Source organism: Delphinus delphis, chromosome 1 (assembly GCF_949987515.2).
Source record: "Delphinus delphis chromosome 1, mDelDel1.2, whole genome shotgun sequence".
NCBI lineage: Eukaryota > Metazoa > Chordata > Mammalia > Artiodactyla > Delphinidae > Delphinus > Delphinus delphis.
The window spans coordinates 123191508-123208263 of record NC_082683.1 but is presented as its reverse complement, the minus strand read 5'-3'; the positions used below and the strand labels follow the sequence as shown (position 1 = coordinate 123208263).

The following is a 16756-nucleotide window of genomic DNA, read 5'->3' as shown; positions in this document are numbered from 1 at the left end:
TCTCCATGTCCCATGAAACTAAGGTTTTAGTGATCACATACAATTCATCCCATTGGTGGATTCCTCCTTATCTCCTGCCCTTCCAACTTTGTCTCATGAATTAGATTTTTTTGACTGATCAAGACGTCTTGGACCCCTGCATGGCATGTGCCTGTTTTCGAATCCTGCAAGATGCTGCAGCTTGAAAGGAACTATAGAAATGAGTCCATCAGTGTTTGAGGTAGGTGCCCAAAATATGCCTCTTGCTTTGGCAATTCAACCTGTGTTTGGAGGGATGGAAACCCTTGAGAACAAAAGGTAAGGAAATCTCACCAACTTAGCCCATCCAGAGTGCAGGGAAGGATCAAGTTGACTGCCCACTGCATTGTCCAATGATCCTCCAGGGAATGAAGAGCAAGGATGACCACAAGATTTCATAAAGATACATCTCCATCTCCCTGTACTGGGCTTCTTTTCTTGTCTCCCTCATGGTTTGCTTTTTTTTCCTGCCATTCCAGAGGGACTCTCTACCTTTAGCTTGCCACTCTCACCTGTTCTCTCTTTCTCGAGTTCCCTCTGTTACTCTCAAGGGTCCCCCTAGTGTCTTCCCACTGCACTGTATCCTAAACTAAATACTTGGTTATTATTTTTCATAATTAGGTGATAACGGTATTTTCTGGAGACACAGCTTTTGCAGCACAAGGTGAGGCTGGCTCATGGCAACACATCTGTCTCTTAAATTGGGTTTCTGCTAATATCCAAAGAGCTAAAAGTGACCAGAATGAAGAAGAAATATTTGACAACATATCAATTTAATGGAGATCCAAAACATTCAAAAGAAACAACCGGAACTCAGCATTGCTGGGAGAGGTGAGACGTGCCACAGGATAGGTTTCCTGGGCCTCATAATAGAACCTCTACATATAGAACCATGTTGTGTATTCACAGCCTCCCTGGATGTAAGCTGGAGTCTCCAACAAACTACAGTGCCTTTGCAAGCTCATCTTTCTAGTCTGTGATGAACAAAATCAAATATATAAGTAAAGCACCAAAGCTTAGAGGACAGTGGGCAACAGAAATGGTGTCAGCTTGTCCCTCATTTGGACCTTACATTTATGTCTCTTCTCCTCCTTTTCTGCTTCCTCCCTACACCACATCCAGTGCCCTTCTGCCTGGTACCTCTCATTTCACTTCTGCCCCTCCATATGATCCTCTCCACAACCTTGTCCCTTGATGGGCTGTGGCAATGTATGCCCTGAGCCCTGTGCTAAGCCGTATGGCCTCTCCCTGTGTTCTCAGTCTCTCCCAGATCCACTTTGCCCAGCTTAATCCTCCCTCCTTCTCTGCAGCTTAGTCCTGGTTTCTTCTTGCCGGCGTCTCCAGGCAGCAATGATGGCTTCATCGTCCATTTCTTCCTCCTCCTCCCTGTCAGTGCTTCTCCGATACTGGGACCGCCGCCCTGAAGCAAACCTCCCTTCCTCTCTCTTTTCCGTCCTCTCCTTCTCTCCCTCCTCTTCAGACCTCATGAAGCTCTGGGTGAATTTCCTCTTGGCTCCAAATTCAGAAAAATCTGACTTGGATGACTCTTCCACATCTTCCCAGTCCCTGGGTCTGGCCCAATTCGGACGCCGTGGTTCTGGGGACTCATCCCCTTCAGAGGGCTCAGGGGTCCGGCGGAAAAAGTAGGGCTCTGGGCTTTCCTCTCGGGAGCTTGAGGTCTCACTGAACATGGACCTGGAGAACGTGTGCATCTCTCTGCCCTCCCTGGTGGAGGAAGCAGAGAACCGTGAAGTGCTTCTTATGGAGTTGCCATTGGCCTCATGGTAGGAGGAGGTGTCTTGCTCCTCTGACCGGGATTTGGAGAACTTGTAACTGGAGGACTTAGACTCCGTCTCCCGGAGCAGGGAAGATCTGGTGCACTTCCCCCTGGAGGTTCCAGACCAATCACTTTGGGGAGGAGACTTTTCCTCTGTCCTGAGGCCACTGAGCCACTTATTAATACTGCTCTCCATCTCTTTTCCAGCTCTGCTGCCACTTCCATAACTATCAGAGACAGCCAGGGAGGAGGAGGTGTCTGTTTCGGGTTTCTGGGAATCACTGCGGGAAGAATACCGGAAGCTCCCTATGGCACTGTCAGTGTCCTCATCCCTATCACCCACGTCATCATCCTCATCTTCCTTGACCTTCTTCTTCTTGAAAAGAGAGCTGCGTTTGTTGTCAGAGGCCAGCTTCTCCATTTTGTACTCAGACATCTTCTCCCTCAGCTCTGTTTGCATCTCCTTCTCCTTCCGGCCAAGCTCCTTTAGGTCAACACTGTCAGCAAAGAGGCTACAGATGGGCTTGCTGGTCCCCCTCACTTTGCTCCCAGTACCTTCAGCTCTTGAGCTCCGTGTGATGTGGGTGGACAGCATGGACTGCGTGTCGGAGCTGGGTCTTGCCTGGCTTTGAGGGAGCAGGCAGCCGCCCAGGGAGGAGTTGCTCTGGCCACTAAGCATGGAGACTTGGTCATCCCCCAGGCAGCTGGCTGCTGGTGCCACCTTCATGCTTGCAACAGATGGTGAGCGGGACAACAGCAGCCCTTCATTTTGCTTCTGGGTGAGAGTTTCGCTGACTACGTTGACAATCCAGTTCTGAATGCTGGCAATGGAAATGGTGTCTCCGGGCCCCACTGGCAGGTTAGGTAGAGGTGTGGTGGAGGCGGAGGCCGAGCATCCCCCTGCATTGCTTAGGGCCTGACAGGGATGGGAGCTGTGGCTTTGGGCACTGAGCACCGACCCTGTGTCCCCACCAGCACTGACTGAGGGGGCTGCGGACCAGAATGCAGACAGGGGGATGCTTCCGCTGGCAGCCGAGCTATCTGCCTCCCAGCTTCCCATGGACTGGCTCTCCTCCAGTGTCTGCCTGCTCCTCTCCAGCAGCTCCAGCCTCCGTTGCCTCTTCTTGGCCAAGGCCGAGTCTTCTCCCTTGCTGAGCTCCAGCACCTCCTCCTTGTTCTCACTGCCCACCTTCTGGTGCTTCAGCTTCCAGGCCTGGTAGGCGGATAGGTTGACGTCAGAGAGGTTCTTCTTCTCCCCCTCGGCCTCCTCTGCACGTTGCTCACTGCTGCCGTCTCCTGCCTCCGAGTCTTTCTTGTGAAATCCAAATTGGATTCTCTTGATCTTCCACCTTTCCAGGGCAGTGAGCTTGTCCTTGTTCCTGTGGCAGAAGTTATAGAAGGAGCTGGCCTCAGAGGACACACTCTCCTCGTCATCCTCCCGCGCCCCGCTCCCCACCTCCGGGCTGGCGTCTCCTTCCTCTCTCTTGCTCCTGGAGTGGTACCTCCGCGAAGCCTCCTTCTCAATCTCCAGTAGCCTCTGGTTCCACGTGTCCCAGGTGCTCTCCGTGGACACCGAGTCAGAGCGGCGTCTCCCGCCTCGGTTCAGGCTCATCTCCAGCTGCTGCTTCAGGACCCGGATGTCGTGGCTGCTCACACTGTCGGAGGTGCTGCTCTCACTCGTCACGTGCCTCCGTCTTCTGCTCACAAAGGAGCCGTCGTCACCCTCCTCCTCCTCTTCCTCCTCCCTACTCCACTTCCGGTGCCCCTCTGCCTGGTACCTCTCATTTCGGCTCTGCCACTCCCTGACGATTCTCTCCACATCCTCATTCTCGGGCTCCTGCTCACTCTGGCCGGAGGAGGCTGAGCGCCTGTCGTCCCCGCCCTGGGGGACCTTGCCTGTGGGGAGACCCTGCCCCTTCTTCCACGCCTCGTAGAGTTTCTCCTCCTCTTCTTCATCGATGAGGGTGAGGGGCTTGGAGGCTCGGCTGGCCTCCCCCAAGGAGGAGCTACTCAGGTGACTGGTGGCGTCATCCTCCTCTTCCACGGTGAGGGCGTGCACTCTGGCCCCAACCGTGCTCCCTGCGTCCTCGCCCTCCTCCGCCTCCTCTTCTCCACCCTCCCTGCCGAAGTCCTCTTCTCTCTCCTCCATCAGCTTCTCGTTGAGCTCCCGGAGCTGCTTCAGGAAGCCGTCGTTGGGGTAGATGGCCCGCTTCTTGCGCACAGTCATCAAGGCCTCCAGGATGGTCATATTGTGGAAGATCATCAGGTAGGCGACCACCAGCACTGCTGAGCGGCTGATGCCCATTTCACTGCTGACCAGGACTTTCCCTGAGAAGAAAACACAAGAGAGAGCGATGTAACGGCACTTGTATTTTTTTTTACGAGCTGTTTTGATGTGCTGGATTTAATATGTTTCCTTGGCATCTCATATTCATCCATGCTTAAGTCCCATGAGGCACAAGAATCATTGTCCCCATATTACAGATGTCACACAGAGCACTGACACTGCCCTGTGCTTGAGGAAACATATTCCGCATTTTCTGAACACAGCAGGGAGTGGGGAGTGGGTGGGGAAAAAAGGAACTAACCACTGTCCCCATTTTTGAAACACTGGAGTGCACTTTCTCTCCACCAGACTGAGCATCAGAAGGAGGAAAAATAAAAGAATAGAGAAGAAAAGGAATGAGCCTAGGATGAATGAATCACAGAGAAGTAGAATCTCAGCGTTGGAAAGGACCACAAGTCCCTCGAGAATCCCTTTTACAACTTCCTGGATGCTGGATAATCCATCATCCAGACTCTGCCAGATGCTTCCAGTGACAGAGAGCTCAGTATCTTAGACAGATAGACAGAAAGACAGACACACACACACCCCTCTCATTCCATATTTATGTCATTCTAATTTTTTGAAAATTCTTTCACATGTTAGGGCAAAGGATAACTTTCTGTAACAGGTACCCAGTGTTCCTGCTTTGACATACAAAGGTAAATAATAAATATATCTGTATGAATCAGATCTTTAATACAAAAATCTTTTTTTTTTTTTTTTGCGGTACGCGGGCCTCTCACTGCTGTGGCCTCTCCCACTGAGGAGCACAGGCTCCGGATGCGCAGGCTCAGTGGCCATGGCTCACGGGCCCAGCTGCTCCGCAGCATGTGGGATCTTCCCGGACCGGGGCACGAATCCGCGTCCCCTGCATCGGCAGGCGGACTCTCAACCGCTGCGCCACCAGGGAAGCCCAATACAAAAATCTTTAAGACAATCACGATCATATTCTTCACTAGAGTTTTTTTTTTTTCTTTTTCTTTTTTCTTTTCCTCGCTATTCTAGGTCTTTCAATCATTAGTCAAACATTTTTTCATGTTCCATTACTATACTTGCCACTCTCTTTAGGTCAAACTTGAATTTATCAGTTTTATTCCTAAGGAAGTTGTGTCAGTACGGAGCAAGATATTTCAGGTTTGGACTGACCCATACAGAGTAGAGTGGGCCCCTCGCCACTCTTTTTCTGGGCACTGGGTCTTCACTGATGCCATCTGAGCTTGCAATGTGGGTGGATATATCACACAGTGAACTCAAATTATCTTTTTTATCAATTGAAACCTATAAAGCCTTCTAAAAAAACTGCTATCAAGCCATGTCTCTCTTATCTTGCAGCATTCTTAAAACATAAAGATAACTCTACAAATTCCTATTGATGTTTTTGGTAGTTATAGCCTGTTCTTATAGGCTAACAGAAGCTTTTGCCAGTCTCAATTCTACCATTCAATAGATCAGTTATTCCCCAGCCTCCCCCTCTGCTTTGCATCCTTCATAAACATGACAAACATGCCTTCATTCTATGACTGTTTAAAATGCACACTGGGACCGCTAGAGATCTCCCTCCAGGCTGTCATCAATCTATTTGTCAACAGTCTTCGGGGATATTTGTTAAATCAGTTAAGAGTCCTATTTTACAATATGGGCTGGGGGTGACTTCTATTATTATATCTTAGTACCAGTTAAGACCATGTCTTTGTCACATAGAAGGCCAGAGACCAAGGCAAGACTTGAGGGCCCTGAGGTCCAATAATGCTGAAAGGCCTTAATGCCAAGGGCCAGCAGCCACTAGGGGGAGGTAAGCAAGCAGAATCAAAGCCACTAAAAGAGCATCTACAGATTCAATGTCTTATCCCCTCCCTCCTCCAGCTCAGGGCTCAGCTGTCCCTCAGCAAGGATCCCCTTTTAACTGGCCGACCAGGTCACAATTTACTACAATTAGTACCAAGGTCTCATTCACTTCTTCTGGAGGTGGTTACTAGGCCAGCTCACTTCAGGACACTTCAGGACACAGGCAGCTAGGCTTCCTCATAAGGGCATCAAATACAATTAGACTCAGTCTGGTGGAGGCCAGGTTGGGGTGCCATGCTTTTCCGTGCTATGTTCCTTACACCTGGGATTCCTCTGAAGAATGTCAGGGGCAGCCTGAGGGACAGGGGAGAGCTGGGTGGGTCAGACTTGGGGCCCCCCCCCAATGCACCCAGAGCAACGAAAGGATTTTTTTATTTTCTCTGTTAGGCACGAGGCCACCCTAATGTATAGCTTATATGCTTGACACAACTCGAGGGGACGCCTTTAACTTTGAAGTCAAAGTTGATTTGTTTGGTTATGATGAAAACTCCCCAGCAGTAAAATGGCTTGAGGAAGGTGGTCTTTTTTCTAATTTGCAGTTGCCATCTTGATTAGCAGCAGGGCTGATGGCGGGGGGGACGAGGGGGTGGTGGTCTGTGCTTAAAGATTTGAAGAGTACAGCTAGTGGAGAGAGCCCTGGACTTGAGTAAGGCCGGGTTCCAGTTCTCTCACACTCTCAGTATGCCTTTATATGGCAGGCATTTGTTTTGTATCCTCCCAATTCATAATTCTGCTTTTCCTGAGAACTTTCCCCCTCTCTGCACCCCGGGAAAATGAGAAGTACTTGCCCAGAAGCCACCCCCCTTGCCACTGTGGGTAGAATTTAGGGTAGACAAAGGACCAGAATCTGACACACAAATTTTCTCTCCAGGGAACGTGGAAATGGAACTGAGGCAGGAAGTTAGCGGTTATTGTCAGGCCTGTGGTGGGCCATGCTCTCTGAGGTAGAAAGCAGTGATGGAACCAAGAGTCCTGAGGCTGTCCAGTCCTTGTTCCAGACCATCCTGGGGCCACCTTCCTGTCTTTGGATTTCTCCTTGTATTGCTGTAATTAGTGCTTTTGTTGCATTTTGTTAAGTAGTTTCAGATGCTTTCTACTTACTGGCGATCAAAGGAATCTTAATTATTTCATGGTGGCCATCACTTAACCTGATGAACGGGATTTCCCAATTTGCAAAATGTAAATACCTTCTCAAGGGGTCATTGTGATTATTATGTAAAATGCTCAGAGCCAGGGGTATGTTTTGCCTTCCTCCTTGTTAAGAACTGACTCGGAAGCGTCCTAGAGTGGAGAAAAACCACAGAAACTAAGGCTCAGGAGATTAATTCCAGAGATGGTGACAGCTGTCTGCCCCGGGGTAGGAAGTGCCCACAAAGGCTACAACCACTGTAAAGTATATGCCGTCCTTTCCCTGCCTCGCAGGGGTGCGGAGACTAGGGAGGGTGAGCCTGAAGGCAGCTGATAGCAGCAAGGGAAGAGGAGATGGTCTGCTGAACGCACCGGCCGGGCAGGTGATGAGGACCACCCGATCGACCCGGCAGAGCTGCTGCGCTCGCCCGCAGGCCCTGCGGCACCGCTTTGGGTCGCGGGGAGACCCTGCCCTGCAGGGAGTGCTGCCGTCTCCCTCTCCCCGAGACAGGACACTTGCCTGCTCCGGCCTCGCAGCTCTTGGACGCCCAGCCCGCCGCCTCCCTGCCACGCCGCCACCCTCCGGGCAGCTTCACCCGCTTCTGGGGATGCGTTTCGGCTCTGCGAGCCGCCTCACTCGCCCGGGATGCTGCTCGAGCCCCGCCGGCCGGTTGCCGCGGCTATGGCTTCCCTCGTTCGGCCGAGAAGTGGCCGCCAGCACCCGGCAAAGCAGCGGAAGAAATCCCGTCTCCCACAGACCCTTGGCAGACACGCCCAAGTCCACTTTTGTCAGAAGAAATACGTTCTTAAAAGTAGGTTTTTTAAGCATTGAAAAGGGGAGAAAGTCATTTTATATAGATATAATTATTATATACATAACATTTATAAATTATAATTTAATAAAAATGTATACATCTATAAAAATATTTCCTCTCTGTCTCTCTCTCTCCCTCTTTTTTTTTTCTCTCTCTCTCTCTCTATATATATGTATCCATTAAAAATTACCCTTCCTGGCCATTGGTGATGATAGGAAATGTCCTTCCCAGGAATAGTTAATAACATTCATTATAGTAATGGCTGTAACTTTTTTTTGGTGGTACGCGGGCCTCTCACTGTTGTGGCCTCTCCCGTTGCGGAGCACAAGCTCCGGACGCGCAGGCTCAGCGGCCATGGCTCACGGACCCAGTCGCTCCGCGCCATGTGGGATCTTCCCGGATCGGGGCACGAACCCGTGTCCCCTGCATCGGCAGGCGGACTCTCAACCACTGTGCCACCAGGGAAGCCCTGTAACTTTTTAAACATTTATTATTTGCCCAGTTCTATGCGAAGTAAGCCCTTATATGCATTTCTACAATTTTAATCCTCACAGCAATTTTAGGAAAATTAGATCTATTTGCTCTATGGATAAGGAAACGGCGGTTCCTTGTATAGAGAGAACATAGGAAATCCTGGACTGAAGCATGGGTTTTTGGGCAGCAGATCCTGAACTCCCACCCGCTCTCACTGCATTGGTTTCAGCCTCTCCTCATTGAGATCCTCATTGAGATGGATGTCCCATCAACTCTCTAGATAGTCTCCTATCATCCCACTTAGACTACAGTGACAGCCTCAGCACTGCTCTCCTCACTCCCACTCTCCCCTCCCCTCCCACCCGGTCTTGTCTTCAAAGCCCAGGGAGTGAGTTTTCCATAATGCAGATCAGATCAAGGTGCCTTTCAACTCCCTTACCTTGGTCCTCAACTTCCTGCACGATGGACCCCTGCCACCCTTATCTACCAGGCTAACCCACACTCGCCTTGTGATTCCTGAATACACCAAGCTTATTCCACCTTAGAATTTTGCACTGGCACGTCCCTTGGCCAGGAATGTTCTTCCAATTTTTCCATGGCTAGTTCGTTCTTATCACTCAACTTAAATGCCCCCTTCTCCGAGAGGCCTTCTCAACCACTCTTTTTTTTTTTCTTCTGTTTATTTATTTATTTATTTACATCTTTATTGGAGTATAATTGCTTTACAATGGTGTGTTAGTTTCTGCTGTATAACAAAGTGAATCAGTTATACATATGCATATGTTCCCATATCTCCTCCCTCTTGCATCTCCCTCCCTCCCAGCCTCCCTATCCCACCCCTCCAGGCGGTCACAAAGCCCCGAGCTGATCTCCCTGTGCTATGCGGCTGCTTCCCGCTAGCTATCTACCTGAGGGAGCTAGCCAGACACTCCAACACATCATTCCAGTTCTCATCTCTGCCTCACGCTGATCAGTATCTGACATTTTTCTTTTTCTTTCTCTTTTCTTTCTAATTTTTTCTGCCTTCACTACAATGTAAGTATCAAAGGCCAGAAGCTTTATCTGTATCTTTCACCACAATGCCTAGAATAGCACCTGGCACATGTTGGGCCCTTAATAATTACTTATTGGATGAATGATGGTCCATTCCTTTCCCCTTGTCCTAGAATGAGACAACAACTGTCTCAAGACAGATGACCTCCAGACAGCAGATAACCTGGAGGTTTTCATAACATTCCTTTTGTCCTTCCTCCCCCTGTGGAATTCCAGCAGCCTGGAGCAGACAGACCGCCTCACCTCTATAGGTCAGCAGGGCTTCATCCAGGAACTCGGCTGCCTTCCGGAAATGCTGCGAGATGTTCACCTCAGGGAAGTCATCGACCTCCACACCCAGGTACTGGATCTCCAGGCCAGTGTAGAATTCAGGCCCAGTGTAGACGCCGGTGCCATGAGCAGCATTCAGGATGTGGGTGATTCCCAGCCTCTTCAGCCTCCCCTTGTTCACAGCCATGCTCCTGAACGGAAAGAGGCAGAGGCATTTTTTGCCAGAGTCAGAACTAGAAAGGTGCCTTACCACTGAGATTGGAAGACTGCTTCAGCCAGGTCAGGAGGGCCACAGCTGGGTGAATACCTCCTTCTCTGCTCACCCATGTGTCTGGGGCTCACTGGAAATATTATTTTAAAAAGGGACCGGTGACTTATCTGTGGCGAGAGAGAGAAGGGACGGGGAGCTGGGCAAGGGAGGACAGGAGAAAGAAGAGAACAAGACTGATGTGTAAGGAAAGATTTGATTGGCCCAGAGACCTCTAGGCTAAAATTCCATGCCTTTGGGATGCACAGTTATCAAGACACAGAAGTGGCAGGCAAAAATAATAATAAAATGTGTGCTTCACACTGATATGGCATGCTATATTTTTCAAAGTGCTTTCATATGCATTAGTTTATTTTATCCTAATAATAAACTTAAGGGGTAGACAGCACAACTATTCTTTTTGTTTTATAGGTATTATTATTCCCCCCCATTTTTATAAATTGGGGTATAGTCGCTTAACAATGTTGTGTTAGTTTCTGCTGTACAGTGAAGTGAATCAGCTATATGTATCCATATATCCCCTTCCCATTTGAAGATTGTAAAAATGAATCAGATAGCTTTTATGACTTGTTCAAAGAAAAAGACTCTGAATAAGAACTGGGGTTCAGGGTTTCTAGTTCAGAGCTTTTTTTTTTTTTTTTTTTTTTTGGTACGCGGGCCTCTCACTGTTGTGGCCTCTCCCATTGTGGAGCACAGGCTCCGGACGCACAGGCTCAGCGGCCATGGCTCACGGGCCCAGCCGCTCAGCAGCATGTGGGATCTTCCTGGACCGGGGCTCGAACCCGCGTCCCCTGCATCGGCAGGCGGACTCTCAACCACTGCGCCACCAGGGAAGCCCCCAGAGCTCTTTTTACTGCAGCGGAATAAATAGAGCTTAGTTTAAAGAGGCCCTGATGACAGTTGCCCAATAAGGAGCAGAAGCCTTTAGCTGGTGATATCTGGAGATGCCCAGGGTCCCTGTTGATCACAATGTGAATGTTTCTGCATCTACAGAGCTAATTAGGGATCACTCAGGACTTGGTGCTCAGCTCTGGGAATCAGGTCCCGGGCAACCAATTACACCACAGTGGAGTACAAGACCCAATGTCCAAAGCTATTTTCCCTACTGCCTTCCCTGGGGACCCCAGATTCCCTCCCTTGCATCTAGGTATATGGGTAATTACACTGGGAAAAGATCTTATTAAGTAGCCGATAGATCAGCAAAACAAATTTCACAAACCAGCCTATTGCTACCAATTATGCACTGGCAAGACCACAACAAAAGCACCAGGATGTGAGTGAGCTGTTTTGGGTTTTGTTCTGGAAACCACTGATAAACTTTTGAAGAATAACATTTTTTTCTTATTATAAAAATAACACATGTTTACTGTAGGAAATCTGTACAATTCAAAAGAAACCTAAAGAAGAAAATGGAAATCACTTACAGAACCACCTCCTAGAGAGAAGTACTATAAACTTTTTATCACATTTGTTTCCAATTTGTTGTCTATGTAAAAAGCACATACACACACAGACATACACACATACTATATATATTACTCAGTTAGCATCATATTATATGTATTTGTTTTATAACCTCTTTATCCTCTCAATATATTGTGGACACTTTCATAAGTTGGTAAATATATATAAAATCAATATTGTCAATGGCTCCAAATGTCCCATTATGTGGTTGTTATGGATGTCATGGGATGATGGTGATAGGGAGGCGTGTGTTGGCAAGGCTCTGGGCAGGAAGGGAGGCCCAGAAAAGCCACCTGGAGGGGCCAGGCTATGATAGTGAGCCCTGGCAGAAGGTTGGAGGATAAGCAATCATGCCAGCATTTTTGCCCGGGGATCTCCGTGTGCAGGTGGGTGGGTGGGGCCATTCTCCAAGTTCAGGGCTGGGAAAGTAGTCAGGCAGCATCAATTTGCTGGAGGGAGCTATTGAGCCTTTGGTCAAAGTTGGGGGACCTTCATCTCAGGCACTACCCAGAGTGGTAGGACAAAGGATCATGGTCCCCCCCAGACATCAGACTCACTTCTCGGCTATAAAGACGTTGGGCCAGACCTCATCCACCTCATTCCAGGGAGCCTCTTGGCGGTCTTGGGCCAAGGCCCGCTGTAGGTCCAGGATGCAGGGAGTGTTGTACAGGCTGGTGTCATCCATCTTTTCCCTGACACGGTTGTACAGGTCCTCCACAAGCAGCTGCTCGGCAGACTCCAGCATGCCTGGACCCTTTGTCTCAGCTTTGACCCCCCGCGGCTTGAGTTCTAGGAGGACAAGGAAGCATTCTCATCAAAGAGGAGGAACACCAGGGCCTTCCCTGCTCCTTGGGAGAACCCACTCTTGGCCCATTTGCGGCCAGGACTCTGCATATGGGCTGAATTCATTTCAGATCCAGCAGGATCTGATCTGCCAGGAAGGACTTAATGGGGACCCAGGAGGAGCCTGCATTGGCCTGGACACTTGTGGTCAGGGTTAGCAGCATAGGTGTACTGGAGTGGGAGAAGGGACATCAGTTTCCCTCATTTCCTCCCATATTTCTCTAAAGCTGGCTGATAATTTCTTAGACCGAGGTCCTTAAGTAGCTGGTGTATGCCCAATTTATACTTGTAAATCCCACAGTGACCCACACAAATTAGATGCTTCGAAGCATTTACCAAATGAATACATGGCATTCCTTAGTAACAATTCATTCTATTAGTTTGACTCCTTTACACATGGAAGGCAAATAACTCTGGGAAAAGTGAAACTTTCAGCAGTCACTTATGCTAGGTCACCTTGTAATACACCTTTAATTTACTTATTTAATTTATTGTCTGTTTCCCCCACTAAAGTGTGGGCGCCTGTGGTCCTCAGCCTCCCAGCTCTCTGACAGGTGGCAAAAGTCTCCTAGGAGCTCTGATGCCAGTCACAAAACATCACTCGGGGCCTTTCTGACAACAGCCCAGAAAAGCTCAAATTTCGAATGAATTCAAATTCTATTCACCTGCCTGTCGAGTGAAACTTTACCTTCTCCTCCTAATGTATTTGCTCCCAAATTATCAAATTTGGAGGAAGGTAAGATCTTTCCTTTCTCTAAGAAGGTATACAAGAGAGCAAAACCTTTCCTTTCACTTTGTAGCCCCAAAATACTGAGTAGAGAGAGGGGAAAAGAAGGTAAGTAGGAAAGGAGTGTCCTCTGTGCTGGCCATACCCTCTTGCTGGCATCACCTCCTTCCCTCGTGGGTGAAGAGTGCAGCCACGTTTGGCAATAGACAGGGCCCCGCCCTTCACAGAATGAGCAGGTGTCTGTAAGCCGTGCTGCTCAAGTCTGTGGATCCAGGAGTCCTGGGTTCTGCCCAGGGCTGGCAACTTCATTTCCCTAAAGCTTCCCTCTCCTCTCCACCCTCGTCTAAACCACCTGATGTGCACCCACATCCCTGCCCAGGTTTCAGCTCTAAATGTTCTTTGATATCCGTTTCAAAAGCAGGAAGAAGAAAACCTCTGCAATCCCAGTGCTCTATTTTGCTTAAAAATAGATGAAGCGTTCCTATTTTCTCCACCACTCTTGGCTCTCCTGGGGTCTTACATGGCAAATGTAAAAACCCCTCTCTTTCCCTCCCCTACTTAGATATCTTTCCTCTACTACATGGAAAAAAAAAAAAAAAAACCTCCCCACTCCCTCATTAAAATATACAGCAATGTCTTCCTCGGCTATTTATATAGCAGGTTATTGTTTTGATTTCTTCCCCTTCCAATTGAAAAACAAATGTCCCAGCCCCTTATCCCCACTGGGAGCTCCTACTTTCCCTAGGTCTCTGCTCCACGCTTCAGCCGCATCAATCCCTGCCATTTATTTCTATTGGCTGAGGCTTCTTCAGAACAGAGTAAAGCCCAGACATTTCTCCTTTGCACTCTGTCAGATGTGTGGCGTATGCAGACTTTCCTGAAATTGGAGGGTTCTTCGACATCCATTGTTACCCCTCTAATCACTACTGAGTAGGGCAATGTTTTGAAGTATCACTTGGTACATTTTCCTTTTTTCTGTAATTTATTCTTTTTTTCTTCCCCCACCATCCTTCAGCCACTCGGACTAATGAAACTTAGGCTTAATGCCTAGAAAGGCTTAGGGTTAAACAAAAGGACATTGCTCAGCTTCAGGTCACAGTATAAATGCTGAAAGTCCCTAGCATCCCATAGACCTGAAAGTGAAGCTTTCAGAGAGAGGACATGGTTTTCTCACAACCCTTAAACCTGGACTTTTACTTATCAAGAGCCAAAGCCTGGAGAGTTGTCCAGAGAGTGAAGCACAACGCAAGGGTGTTGCAAGATGGAAGGTTAGGGAAATTCCCAACACACAGGAGGGAAAAAGAACTTCCAGAGTTAGGGTGGTGCTGGGAGCAATTTAGAAAGAACTAGACTGGGATCAAGACACCTTGGCCTGACTTGGAGCAAGGTAACAGTGACCCCAGGTAGGGTGATAAAAGAAAACAGAAAAAAGTAGTTACTTGAGGAGATGGGGCTTCCTAGGGTTCCCAGATCAACAAGCAACATCTGTAAAATATCTCACTGCTCAGGAGATCCAGATGTCCTCAGGGACCCTGGTGGGGACACAAAGGGCCTAGGGACTAAGCAAGACCTGCGGCTACATGGAAGAGTAGCATGTTTGGTTCTCATCACTAGGGAAGTGATCACGGCCACCAGCTGTGGATGTCAGATTAAGCCCAAAGGCCAGGTGGGCCCTGTGTAATTAACAGGACTGCCTTATCTCACCCCACCCATCCGGAGTGAGAGAGACACCAAGTGCAAAGGGAGGAGGAGAAAGGAGAGGAACGAAACTGTGAAAGATTATTTGCCCAAAATTGATTAGGAAAAAAAAAAATCCATCCAATTGGAATGAGTATCCTTGAATGAAATGTAGTACGTTTTCTGCTCTAAATATTTTTGTGTAAATATTAACATCTTTTGCCACCCCACCTTTCCTTACCTCCTCCCCACTCATATTTCAGTTTAAAAACCATCTTTAAGCACTAGTGGAAATGCAGATTTAAATCTAGACACCCCTTTGACCAGAACTCTCTGGATGCCATTTCTTAGGCTCTCAGGTCTGCATCTCTGGCATAAGCCATCGCAGGGCCCCTGAGGTTAACTGAAAAACTGAATGAGGGGCCCCGGGGGCAGATTGGAGCTGCCTCCCAGTCTGTTGCCTAGAGAACTGTGCACACTGAGGCATAATAATTTCCACCTCTGTCCCATGAATGTTGATGAGGAGGGCTTGGAGGAACTGCCTTCTTTGGATCCGCTCCTCTTAATGTGATGGGAAGCGTGTGAGAAGCACATTGACACCTTCCAATGGCCCCCCTCCGAGAGTCTCCAGATGACCCTTGGACTCTCCCTCCTCCCACCCATCCGATGGCATCACCTTCATTGATGATCTGTTTAGCTGCAACAGCTGAGGAGAGGTGAATGGGCTCCATGAAAATGCTTTCTGTTTCTGCATCTGAGACCATTGAGTACCTAAAAGAGGAGGATATTCACGTGAGATGACTCTGGGCAGCATCTGAATGGGAGGCAATCTTTTCAGATAAGAAACCTAGGTCCGATTATAGCCACGAGTGGAAAACAATGAGATAAAGGGAATGCCTTCCTAAGTTTAGGGAACCTAAGAATGCAGAGCACTGGGTATGCTATGGCTTAGTCGCCTAGTTATTTTTAGACCAGAGTTGTAACCTTGATGTTTAATGACCTGGTAGCCTGGGTTGTGGAGGGAAGAGATTGGGGAGAACTCACGCTGATGTGGCTTCACTTTCTTTGTGTGTTCCTACCCTTGGATGTACTGCTGCTCCCTCTTCTTTTCTTGTCCCTGCTCCTCTGTTATCAATACTGTAGGATGTCCCTAACTGGGCTTCCAGCAGGGTCCTGCTGGATTGGTGGACTGGGTAGGCTGCCACCATTCCTTCCATGCCCCGTATCTTCTCCCTGCTTAAAGGGCATGGGCTGCTGATGATGAAGGGCTGACACAGCACCGAGGGAAACATAAAGATGCGCTCAACTGCACAGTCCTGATTTTGAACACAAGAAATCCAGGATCAGCCTAAGCCCAGGGATGCAATAGAGTAATTTAGGTAAATGTCAATTTCCCAGAAAGAATTCAGCAGAGGTGTCCAAAGGCATCTTTGAGGATCATGGTGAATCAAGGGCAAAACCAAGGGTTAGGACCATACTACAGTGGTGGGTGCCCTCCTCCCCAGTGGGTTCTCCTCTTTTCCAGGTGTTGTGGTGAGCTTTGGGTCTTTTTTGCTTAGTCTTTCCTTTATGTCCAGAGAGGATTAAAAAAAGGCGAGAGGACTTAATGGATACTTTTTTTTTTTCCAAACAATTCCATCATGCCCCATTCGTTTTATAGTCAAAACTTCCCTGCACCTCATCCCCTAGCAATCACTGATCTGTTTTCATTCCCTATAGTATGGCCTTTTCCAGAAGGTTAAATAAATGAAATAATACAGTAGTCTTTTGGATCTGGCTTATTTCACTTAGCAAAATGCATCTAAGAGTCATCTCTTCTATTGCATGTTCTTATTGCTGAATAATATTTCATAATTATAAAATAATAAAATATAAAATTATAAATATAATCATAATTTTATAAATTTATAATTTTATTAATAGATTATTATTTAATAAATTAAATAATAATTTTATATTTTATAATAATAAAATATAAAATTATACAATAATAATTTGTTCCTTCTTATTGCTGAATAATATTTCATTTCTCAGGCAGCTCACGCTATTGCTGCCATCATTGTCACATTGC

General features: G+C 47.9%; 1 protein-coding gene across 1 annotated transcript in view; it reads right to left on the bottom strand.

Annotated features, from left to right (window-relative positions):
- Nucleotides 1-785: 785 nt before the first annotated feature.
- The window catches only part of STYXL2 (serine/threonine/tyrosine interacting like 2), a 33548-nt gene continuing 17577 nt past the window's right edge, over nucleotides 786-16756 (bottom strand). Inside the window, exons 2-5 of the mRNA XM_060009210.1 lie at nucleotides 15362-15456; nucleotides 11996-12227; nucleotides 9680-9897; nucleotides 786-4123 (exon numbers count right to left, since the gene is read on the bottom strand). Of these exons, the coding sequence (XP_059865193.1) occupies nucleotides 1305-4123; nucleotides 9680-9897; nucleotides 11996-12227; nucleotides 15362-15456 (3364 nt within the window). The 3' untranslated portion in view covers nucleotides 786-1304. The remainder of the gene's footprint in view (nucleotides 4124-9679; nucleotides 9898-11995; nucleotides 12228-15361; nucleotides 15457-16756) is intronic.